At 36.3% G+C, this 12,166-nt stretch overlaps 1 protein-coding gene across 1 annotated transcript; it reads left to right on the forward strand.

Moving 5' to 3' along the window:
• The first annotated feature begins 1,225 nt into the window (after positions 1-1,225).
• LOC107598845 (ras-related protein Rab-8B-like) lies at positions 1,226-11,962 on the forward strand. The gene is made up of 7 exons (XM_016290288.1): positions 1,226-1,406; positions 6,369-6,429; positions 8,399-8,459; positions 8,553-8,630; positions 8,854-8,943; positions 9,241-9,357; positions 10,454-11,962. The coding sequence occupies exons 1-7, from the start codon at positions 1,283-1,285 to the stop codon at positions 10,544-10,546; spliced, it is 624 nt and encodes a 207-aa protein (XP_016145774.1). The 5' UTR covers positions 1,226-1,282; the 3' UTR covers positions 10,547-11,962.
• The last annotated feature ends 204 nt before the right edge of the window (positions 11,963-12,166 follow it).

Below are 12,166 nucleotides of genomic sequence, written 5' to 3' on the forward strand. Positions count from 1 at the left end.
GCAAATCTGAAGAGACATGCCCAGGCATGCTCCACAATAAAACACGCCTTTATACATTGGACCTGGTCACCTTATATCTCTCAACAAAGAACTCTGATTGCCATCAGCTCTACTATAAATCGACATAATAATAATAATAATAATAATAATAGAAGAAGAAGCTTTTCAATCACAATTTGTAATAAAAAAAATAAAAAACAGTTAACTTTCTGGATGAATATTTCCCGTACTGGCAACCTTGATAGTCATCTCGAGAGATGGGGCTCCTACTCTTTTTATTAGCAGCCATTCCCACGGGACACATTTAGTTGTTAATTGTAATTATTTGTGTTGTTATGTATTCTTATTTGAAGGTATTGCAATCTTTGAGATAACCTGCACCTACTATTTAATCTCAGCTGGCAGATCTTGTGACTGCGCCACCTAGTGGTTGTTCAATGGCAGCACCACTACTATTGTTTTCAGTACTGGACACTAACTAGTAAATGCAGGAAGTTATCAAATAGATAAGCAAATGATCCATTTGGATACAGTTGTATTTATTACTATTGATTCATGAGTTATTTTGAGTGAAACCTTGTTATTAACTGTATTTGGAAATTGGAATTTCTAAGTCTTAATGGTTTTAATCATCTATCAGTCTGTCATTTAAAGCTCTTTTATGCCAACACACAAATCTATCACAAAATGTAGAAATGCTATGATTAAATAAATAAAGGGCATGTAAAGATCAAATAAATAAAAGCTTTATAATATATAGTTTTTATAAATGTGCCTTAAAAACGCACTTGCTGGTGTGCATCTTGAGACAAAACAAAGAGACTGGTATATTTTAAGATCAGTCAGTGCAAGTTGCTTTCAGTTGAAACAGCTCAGATTTACATTTTAGTCTGGGATTAGGTTTAAGCCTGGTTTGTCTGTGAAAGCAGGGGTTAATGTCCAAACACTTTCCAAAAAAGTCTTTATTCTTAGTGTTACATATCAAATCAATATATCAGTATCAAATCTTTAAATATGTTTTAATAGTCTATACTAGAATCATTCTTTTCAACCCTTTCTAATATGCAGTACTTTCTTGATAACCACCAGGCGTAATGTAAATGAATGGGGAATTCCGCATCACTGTCCTCCTAGAAACCACACTGACCAATCACCAGGAGGCATGCGCCGACGTCACAACACGAGGCCCCGCCCTCGCTCGAGACGCTATGATTTTCCTGTCAGTGTCTTGAACAAGGGGAACTGTGCACTGTCATTCATGAAGGAAATACCGGCTTGGTAAATGGCGAAGACTTACGATTACCTTTTCAAGCTCTTGCTAATAGGAGACAGTGGAGTGGGAAAGACATGTCTGCTGTTCAGATTCAGCGAGGACGCGTTTAACACCACCTTCATCTCCACAATCGGTCAGTTCACCGGGGATCCGGGTAGAAGGTGCTGGACGGTGTCCTGTTATATGCAGGACAACAGTGGTCAGATACTGTAAAGCTGTCATAATTAGGTTTCTAGTGGCATTTGTGTTGATAAAGTACGTTTAAAAAGCACCTGTGGGTTTTTTTAATCAATCATGTGATTGTGTAAAACTAAAACATCTGGATTAATTTAGAAATGCATAGGCCTTTGAGTACATACAACTGTTAAGCTTGTTTATGTTGACAGATATTTATTTAAAATATTTTTTAAATGTTTATATATATATATATATATATAGATAGATAGATATCCTACACACACACACACACACACACATTTTATTTGTTTAAATTAACTAGTAACATATAGACAATTTATTCTAGCATATAGACAGATTATATCTATATCTGCCTATATATACAGATATAGGTAGGCTACTCTGGAAACAATGTTGTCAGCTCTGTAAAGGTGTGAGAGTCATATTTCGCTGACCAGAGCTGTATCTACTTTTATCCTGTGAAACCCGCTCACTAATGGCCTTACAAGTTCATACAGGAGTCTACACAAGGGAAACATAAACAGTGTATTGAGTTATATAGGCATTCTGTGTTCACGCTGATGGACTCAAGCTACTCAGTACATTGCTGATAGATGTTTTGTTTTAGGTTTAAAACCATAAGCAGATGCTGATTTCCATATAATCATCAGAGTCATTATTTTTTGTCGGTGAGAAAGAAGGAACGTGCTTCGTCATGGTGCAGAAAACTTGCAATAAACTATATTGATAAGTATGCAGGGTGAAGAAGCTTGGTAGCAACCTGCAGTAGTCTTTTTTGATTTGCTTTTTTTTAAGAAAGATTTTCTGTATTTTTGTCTGTCAGCATGAACAAACAAAAAATGTAAAAAAAAAAGAGATCTTTTTTATTTAATACAGAAACTTCCAAATGGGGGGTTTCACAGCAGTGCCATAAAAGAACCATTCTGGGTTCTTTAGTGAACAGTTCTTAAAAGAACCATTTTTCTTAGTGTAAAGAAAATTTTAATCATCTAAAGAAAGATGATTAAAATCTGCTTGTCTTTATACTTTTCCAGTATAAAGAACCTTTTATGGAATGGAAAGGATCCATTAATGTACCATGAAGGTTTTTCATGGAACCATAGATGCTGATAAAGAACCTTTATTTTTTTTAGAGTGTATATGATTCAAATGACATCTACTTTTAAATAAAAAAATGCCCAAATTAATTTTTTTTTTTAAATATCTCAAGCATCTTTAAAATCTCAAGTACATTTATCTTGCTTTAAAGATTTTTAGACAAAATACTGCATGAGAAAATGATTTTGCAGTGTGTGTGTGTGTGTGTGAATGTTGCACAGTTGTCTTTCGTCTGCCTGCACAGAGAGTTTAGTCATTTCCTTTGTCAGTTTTTCCATCTGATTAAAAAGTCACCGCCCCCTCTGCCTTTGTTTGCGATGCTGTCTTGCAATGGGGTCTCTGAGCCTTGACTTTCTTTCAGACTTTAGTTGTATTTGCAGCCTATTTATCTGTAACATTCCCTGGTGAAAAGCAGCAATTTTGATGAAAATGTTGATGTTGGGATGTTAGAAATCATCACGGTCAGTCTGCATGAACAACATTTTGGTGACACCATCAGGACGGGGTGCTGGGGAAAGTACGGTTCCATTGTGCGAGGTCATAGTAGACTTGACCGTGAACAGAGGGCTGTACTGTTTGAATCCCCGTCATGCTCTCGTGATATTCACTCAGCCCATCTCAGCATTCTTCCGCCAATGCAGCCGAGCATTTGACTGGCATCTGCTTTCTTGTGCCAGGACGTCCATGACCCCAGTTGTGGCCACTCTGCATACTTCCCCACACTTCTCTGAGCGTCCCACCTCCGCTTCCTGTAACTGTGTGTGTTTCTCTCAGGGTTGTGATATTGCTTAACTAAGTTGCTTGATAAATTATGTTCCTCATCGCAGTTGTAGCTAAAAGCTTTGGTTAGATTACTGAATGTAAATGTCATAAGCATTTGTATCATTAGCCATGTTTCCATCCACACATTTATATGCGCATTTTGGGATATTGCATAAAAAATGCTGGATGGAAACGCCAAGATGCACATAAATAATAATAAAAAAAGTGCATAAAAAAACGTATGCGCTCAAATAACCCTGTTGAGATTAAAAAGTCACCGCCCCCTCTGCCTTTGTTTGCGATGCTGTCTTGCAATGGGGTCTCTGAGCCTTGACTTTCTTTCAGACTTTAGTTGTATTTGCAGCCTATTTATCTGTAACATTCCCTGGTGAAAAGCAGCAATTTTGATGAAAATGTTGATGTTGGGATGTTAGAAATCATCACGGTCAGTCTGCATGAACAACATTTTGGTGACACCATCAGGACGGGGTGCTGGGGAAAGTACGGTTCCATTGTGCGAGGTCATAGTAGACTTGACCGTGAACAGAGGGCTGTACTGTTTGAATCCCCGTCATGCTCTCGTGATATTCACTCAGCCCATCTCAGCATTCTTCCGCCAATGCAGCCGAGCATTTGACTGGCATCTGCTTTCTTGTGCCAGGACGTCCATGACCCCAGTTGTGGCCACTCTGCATACTTCCCCACACTTCTCTGAGCGTCCCACCTCCGCTTCCTGTAACTGTGTGTGTTTCTCTCAGGGTTGTGATATTGCTTAACTAAGTTGCTTGATAAATTATGTTCCTCATCGCAGTTGTAGCTAAAAGCTTTGGTTAGATTACTGAATGTAAATGTCATAAGCATTTGTATCATTAGCCATGTTTCCATCCACACATTTATATGCGCATTTTGGGATATTGCATAAAAAATGCTGGATGGAAATGCCAAGATGCACATAAATAATAATAAAAAAAGTGCATAAAAAAACGTATGCGCTCAAATAACCCTGTTGAAAAAAAACAGCATGGTTAGGTATGTTTTGAAGAATGGCTGCTGATTTGAGCTGGTCCTTAGCTGTGCTTGTCCTAAGATGGTCCTAAGCAACTAGCTCCTGCTCAGGACCAGCTTAGGCCCAGCACTTGACCAGACCATGCTTCAAAACATACCTAACCAGCATATGCTGTTTTTTTTCAACAGGGAAGTAGGATAAATTTCTTATCAGTTCTCCATTGTTTCACCGCCGAAGCAGATGTAGACAAAAATGACTCCTAAGGGATTGAAGTGTTTTGTTGTTGGAGGTAATAATGAACATAGCAGTCGTCATTAACTCCCGACATCTGAGCCACTGAAGAAGCAGTGGATTACGTTTGTTTGTGAAGGGAATGCACCCCCGATCCATATAAATGCGTCTATGTTCGTGCGAATCATTCGTGATCCATACTCACCTACAGAAGAAGTGAGTATAAGGTTTTTTATTAATCTTTGCAAATCGCCTTTCCTAATAACGTGCTAGTTAGCAAGTTTCACAATGAATGCGGCTAAAGTTTACATCTCTCAGAGAGTGGCTCGGAAGAGAGGGGCGGGGTTAAGAGAGCTCATTTGCATTTAAAGCGGCATGCTACAAAACAGCATGCTCTGAAAAGAGCTGTTTTTGACCGGGTAAAAAGGGTGTTGTTTTACACTACTATTGAGAAATTTTAACCAAAGTATGTTATAGACTTTTCATTAAGACCCTAAAGAATCATATCAACTTGTGGAAAATGGACATCCGATGGCCCTTTAAATGCACATCAATAAAGTCATGTGACTTTGTGATGGGACATCATACCTGGATCTCATTGATGGATTTCATTGCTAAGCATCTGAAATGATAGTTTTGTCGTTCTAAAATGCTTGAGCAAAGTCTCGTCAAAGTGCTTTGTTACAATTAACTCCCAGAACTGTTCCCAAACAGTAGGCTCACAAAATAAAATAACATGACCGCGCTTTGTCTGCGTGCTCTGAAGCTCGTAATTTATTGGATACAAACATTATTATATACAGTGCCTTCTCCTACTGCAGCAAATTAAAAATGTCTTTGTGATAATTAGCGCAAGTTAATCAGAAAGTGATGACTTTGTTCTCTTCAACTCACTGGATGGAAACAACACTTTATTTGCAAATATTTTATGCAATATTCCAATTTTGTTTAATTCGTAACTTTGGATGGAAACATAGCTAGTGACTGAAACAACATTTTCTGAAGAAAATGTGGTGTTCGCTCAATCAAAACTGTACAAAAGCATTGTGGATGGTTATAAGTAACTAATATAATGCTTGATAAAGGGCTTTAAGCGTTTAAACGTAAGCGTTTGGCCAATCAGTGGACCTTTATTTGCCCAACAAAATTTTACTGAAATACATTGCTAATATGACCACACCTCCTTAAAAAAAAGATACATTTATTTGTTCGACAAAATGACATGAGGTAACAAAATTCAGTGAGGTTTGTGCTTAAGATAAGAACCTTTTTCGGTATAAACCTTTTGTTTACCAGCCCAGATCTTCAACCACTATATTGTTGTAGCATTAGACATTTTTCCACAGTAAAACCACAATACAGAGTCACTCATTTGACTAGTTGTATTGAGTGTAAGACATATTATCTCTTTGATTTCTCTAAGTTTCTACTGAATGCCACTTTTTGCATCATAAATAAGCTTTGAATCCTCCATCTTGATTGTTTTATTGATTGGAAATCAATCATCTCTCAACACCATCAATAGGCTTTAGATGTCATATATACAGAGCAACCTAAAATGTTGAGTATATTGTTGCGTGGCACACAGCATTTGTGTGAGGCAACCTGGAATACAGAAAAACAAGCAATTTTCCACTAACCAGCAGGGCAAAAAATGGCAAGAGGAGCAGTTTAACCCCAGGAACTGGAAACAACTCATTATATCTTCACCACTGCAGTGCAACATTGATTATATCATTGATTCCACGTGGTGCCAGTCATTGAAGATCTGACGATGTTTCTCTTTTTCTCTGTTGCCAGGAATTGATTTCAAAATCAGAACTGTTGAGCTGAATGGGAAGAAAATCAAGCTGCAGATATGGTGAGCCATTTGTCTGTCATGAATATGCAGCGATATGTCCTGTTTTATATGTGTCCCGTTATATCATCATTTACACATCGTCTTCAGAGATATTTAAAGCTGTGTAAACTGTTGGTGTATTATTCACATCCTAAAAAGACTTTCTGAATATAGAGAACACAAGTTTTTGCACATAGGCAGAGTTTGGTGCTTGTAAGTAGCTTTGGAGCTATTAAGCTATTGTAGGCTACTTCTAAAAGTTGAAGAAAAGACACCTCTAGCATATTTGTAATGACTCTTTTTAATAAAGCTGTGACTTAGAACATTTAAAATATATTAGCTTTGTAATAGCTAAATGTACTATCAAATAATTCCAATATAGTACAGTGCAATCAAGTACTTAAGTAATCATGTGTACTTTTTAAAGAACACCAGATAGTAATTAAATTAATGATCGTAACTAAACGTACATTAAAGTACAACTTTTAATTTGACTTTATTGCAGAGTAAACCTTTTAAAAGTGCGTTAAATGTTCACTTAAGTGGCTTTTTATTTCAGCAATATTATATCATCTCCAAGTAGTTTTATAAAAATATACTTTATAAGTGTAAGTGTTTTATAAATATACTATATATAAGTGCACATTCAGTACAATTAAGTGCAGTTTCTTTCCCATCTAAATTACAACTACAACTTGCCTGTGATTAGCAAAGGCAAGTAGCTATATGCTAATTAATTTCTGTACTTCATTCAAAGCACTACAACAGAGGTTTTTGGCCTCCTACAATGCTGATATATCAGCTAGAACTCATAAACACAGGTACCTGGTTAAAACATCCATTTTCAAAATCTTTTAATGTGTCAAATAGATGATAATATAGAACTATAAATGGTCAAATAAGTAATTTCTCATTCTGTTTTCTGCTTAGCTTGCAAGTTAAACAGTTAGCAGGCAAGCTTTTGTGTAGCCCTCATCAATCAAACTGCTAGCTTAGCATACCAGTAACCTGCTATCATAGCATTTCACAAGCCCATTATTCTGCTAGTTTAGCATACTTTTAGTCAAATTTGGAAATTTAGCCACTAGATACAGTTTGCATACTTTAACTGCTTAGTCTGATAGCCTACATATATACACAAGTTACTAGACTACACTGACTAACCTGCTATTATAGCATATGGCTAGCCCATTAACCTGCCCTGTTGAAAAAAACAGCTTATGCTGGTTAGGTAAGTTTTGACGCTGGGATGCTGGTTTAAGCTGGTCCTTTGCTGGTTTAAACTGGTCCTTTGCTGGTTTATGCTGGTCCTTTTAATGATTTATGCTGGTCCCTTGCCAGCACATGACCAGCATAAACCAGCAAAAGGACCATAAACCAGCAAAGGACCAGCATAAACCAGCAAAGGACCAGCACAAACCAGCAAAGGACCAGCACAAACCAGCAAAGGACCAGCACAAACCAGCAAAGGACCAGCACAAACCAGCAAAGGTCCAGCACAAACCAGCAAAGGACTAGCACAAACCAGCAAAGGACCAGCTAAAACCAGCAAAGGACCAGCACAAACCAGCAAAGGACCAGCTAAAACCAGCATCTCAGCGTCAAAACATACCTAACCAGCATATGCTGTTTTTTTTCAACAGGGTGCTAACTTGTAATAGTCCTTGATCGTTCATCTGTGAAAACTGATGAGTAAGAATGATATCACATTACACATTGTGGCTGGCCTTCCTGATAACAGTCGTAATACTCGCGCTCCCTGTCCAGTTAGGTGACTAATGAAGGATGAGACTTGCAGATGATAGTGTCATGGACAGGCTGTACATCCGTACCTCTCTCTCTATCTACAGGATGTTTATATTAAAAGCTGGCAAAGAGCAGGGTGGGATTCACTGTGAACGAATGTGAAGTGTTGAGGCCGAGCAGGGTGACGAAGGAAGGAACAAGGATGCATATACTATTTGCGTGTGACTGTCTGATTGTTTTACAGGGACACAGCAGGACAGGAAAGATTTAGGACGATCACCACGGCGTACTACAGAGGCGCTATGGTAAAACACCACTGGCTACTACTCATGTATATATGTGAAAGTGAGGATCACTGAAGATGGATGTTTCATATTTTCAGCTTGCTTTGTTTTCAGGGCATTATGCTGGTATATGACATCACCAGTGAAAAGTCATTTGAGAACATTAAAAACTGGATACGCAACATTGAGGAGGTAACACTGAAGAGGAAACTGTTCACATATTGATATGTGTAGTGTTATAATTTACATTAACGGTCCTGGTTTCTGATTGGTTAATACATTGTAGTCCAATCATATTAGGGGGCCATTGTATAATTGGCTTGTTACCCACTCTATAAATTTATAACAAATATAATTAGTTTATTTGTTCGAGAATTTAACTTGAAGTGCTGAACTTCTCAATTACTCATTTCAGCATGCATCATCTGACGTAGAGAAGATGATCCTCGGAAACAAATGTGACATGAACGACAGGAGACAGGTGTCCAAAGAGAGAGGAGAGAAAGTGAGGCCTCTCACGTCTTACAAACTTATAATTTTCCATACAAGGAATAAATCATTTAAAAAGAGTAATATAACATAAATCTTTTAAAATAATAAGAAAAAATAAAATGCATGTCATTCTTGTAACACTACCTTTTTATTATAGGTATAGTATTTTGAATCAGATATTCAGTATTTTGAGTGATACTGGAATGAATTTTAATGATATATTTTGTATTTTTATAAAAATATTTGATCTAGTAGTTTTTTTTGTTTTTGTTTTGACAACTGTGTTGTCATCTTTTTACTTTTTGTCCAGTTGGCAATTGATTACGGGATCAAGTTTTTGGAAACAAGTGCAAAAACCAGTGTAAATGTCGAAGAGGCCTTTTTCACCCTTGCTAGAGACATTATGGCTCGACTTAGCAGAAAAATGGTGAGTGTTTTTTGAAGTTTTTTGTAAAACTGGCAAAAAAAAAAAAAAAAAAGCTGTATTTGACTAGATATCATTTATCATTATTTGTATTAAAATTATTTGTACAAATGATTAATATATATATATATATATATATGTCATGAATCATTATTACAATAAATCACATTTTAGAATGTTCAATACTGTGGGTAAAAAAAAAAACATTGTTTTATAATTGCACTTAGTTTGATTACTATGGAAGCCCATTTCCGCCACGGAATAAAACATTTTAAAAGGTTATTCTGACTTTTTATCTCACAATTCTGACTTTTTTTCTCAGAATTGCAAGTTTATATCTCAAAGTTCTTACATCATATCTCATGAAAAAGTCACATTAAGGAGAAGAAAAAAGTCAGAATTGCAAGTTTATGTCTCACAGTTCTGACTTTATAATTCGCAATTGCGAGTTTATATCACGCAATTCTGACAATTTCTCGCAATTCTGACTTTATAACTCGCAATTGAGAGTTTATATCATGCAATTCTGAGAAAAAAATCTGAATTGCGAGTTTATATCTCATAATTCTGAATTTATAACTCGCAAATATATCTCGTAATTCTGACTTCAGTTTGTATCTCACAATTCTGACTTTATTTTGCGAGTTTATATACGTTTTCTTTAAAATATGTTTAACAAACTTTTTAACTTGAAATTGTGAGTTATTAAGTCAGAAGTGAGAAAACATCAGTCTTTTTTTCCCCCTCAGAACTGGACTTAATATCTCACAATTCTGAGAAAAAAGGTCAAAATTGTGAGTTTGTATCTTATAATTCTGACTTAATTTCTTGCAATTCTGACTTTATAACTCACAATTGTGAGTTTATATCACGCAATTATGAGAAAAAAAATCAGAATTTAGTTTATATCCCGCAATTCTGACTTTATAACTCGCAATTGCTAGTTTATATCTCGCAATTCTGACTTCAGTTTATATCTCACAATTCTGACTTTATTACTCACAATCGCGAGTTTATATATATATACATTTTTTATTATTTTTTTAAAAATATGTTTAACAAAGCAAAATTTAAATGTTTCTATCTTTCTGTTGACTAGAATGATGGTGGTCAAGCAGATAGCGGAGGGCCGGTGAAGATTTCAGAGAAGCGCTCTAAAAAGCACAGCATCTTTAAGTGTGCTCTGCTGTAACGCTTTTACGGCAAGAGTATACAGTGCGTTCACTCCGCTGTGTGTCTGCAGCAGCCAGAAATGCTCTGCTGGTATAACATGTCACATGAGCCCCTGCAAAGAGCTGGACTGTCAGGCTCAAGAACAGATGAAGGTTCGTCTTTCCAAGCTCTTAATGTCAAGATGGAACAGAGGAATGATGCAGCTTTGAGAGATTTAGTCAGTTCACTCGGTGGTAGAGTCACAATGGGAAACGTTTCCTTTGTTGTGTGGTGATAATCGTGATGATTGTGTTAAAAGATAATGGATCAAATACGAATGTTTGATTTTTTTTAAATGTCATTGTAAAATATTCTATATGGACACAGCACATGCGGTCTTAAAACATTTGCTGCTGAATGCTTAGATGTATTATGTACAGTATGAATTAGTCAGTGAGTCTGTCTTGTTGTAACATGTTCCTGGGTGTCTTTTATACAGTATATACACTGTGTTCTTGCACTGGTTCAAAAAATTTAAGAGAAAATCTGTAAAAGGCCATTTTTGGGATGCCAGTGGGTTAAAAGCACTTTATATGTGTTTTCAATGAGCTCTCCTCACAGGCACGTCTATCTATAACACAGACGGACATCAATCCATCTGCAGGAAGGTTGCAAAGATAGAACATGATGGCTGCAGTGCATGATGGGTGAAGGAACATCTTCAGGTCAGGTATCAAAGGGAACACGTCTTACTTGGCAAAATCACATTCACCCGTAGAAAGTGTGTGTTTGACACATCTAAACCTGAGAAATTGTGCCTGTGTTGTACTGTAGATCCTTAGCCTTAGGGTGATAAAATATAGGGTTTATATTCAAATTCAGTCTAGCACTGATATGTGAAAATTTTGTGACAATTTTTGAATATGAAAATGATCATTCACTAATTAATTAGCATTTAAATGTTTTAATTTGAGAACAGGCTGCTTGGCCATGTGAAATCAAGTATAGAGACTAGGGTCTTGGTGTCAATGCTACAGTATGTTTTGTATTTTGCTAAACAGGAAAGCCACTAATGCATGCTTATGAAAATTCATCAACCTTTTTTTCTATTCCAGCTTGATATTTTTCATTTGAGCTCTTTTTAATTTTTTGTTCAATAACATCCAGTGCATAAGGTTATATACTCAATGTACAAGCAACTTTTATTTACTGTTTACATATTTTTCACCATAGACTCTTAAAAGAAACATACAGTTGCCAAAAATTGGTATTATGCTTTTTTTTTTGCTTGTGTAGTTGTTTTAGTCAAAGATTGCAGGGTGAATGCAACTGGTTAAATCAGCACTTTTGTTTTCAAACGTGTGAGACATCTCGGCCTCCTATTCAAACTTCACTAATAGTTGTGTCAGAAGAAGTAGCACAGATTACAGCAATAAAACATCCCCATTTGGGAATTCTTTCTTCCAACTACTTGTGCTGATATTGGGGACCTTAATGCCTTGGAACTGGATCTACTGTATTAATCTGAGTTGGTCTGTTTGAATCTTCAAAATACATTTTTGGTGATCGTCATTTCACTTTGACAAATGTAGCATATCATGACCACTGATATTCAGATGGGACCATTGTTATGCATGTATTTTCTTTCATATTTGTGATT

Source organism: Sinocyclocheilus grahami, unplaced genomic scaffold, assembly GCF_001515645.1.
Source record: "Sinocyclocheilus grahami isolate Dianchi unplaced genomic scaffold, SAMN03320097.WGS_v1.1 scaffold257.1, whole genome shotgun sequence".
Taxonomy (NCBI): domain Eukaryota; kingdom Metazoa; phylum Chordata; class Actinopteri; order Cypriniformes; family Cyprinidae; genus Sinocyclocheilus; species Sinocyclocheilus grahami.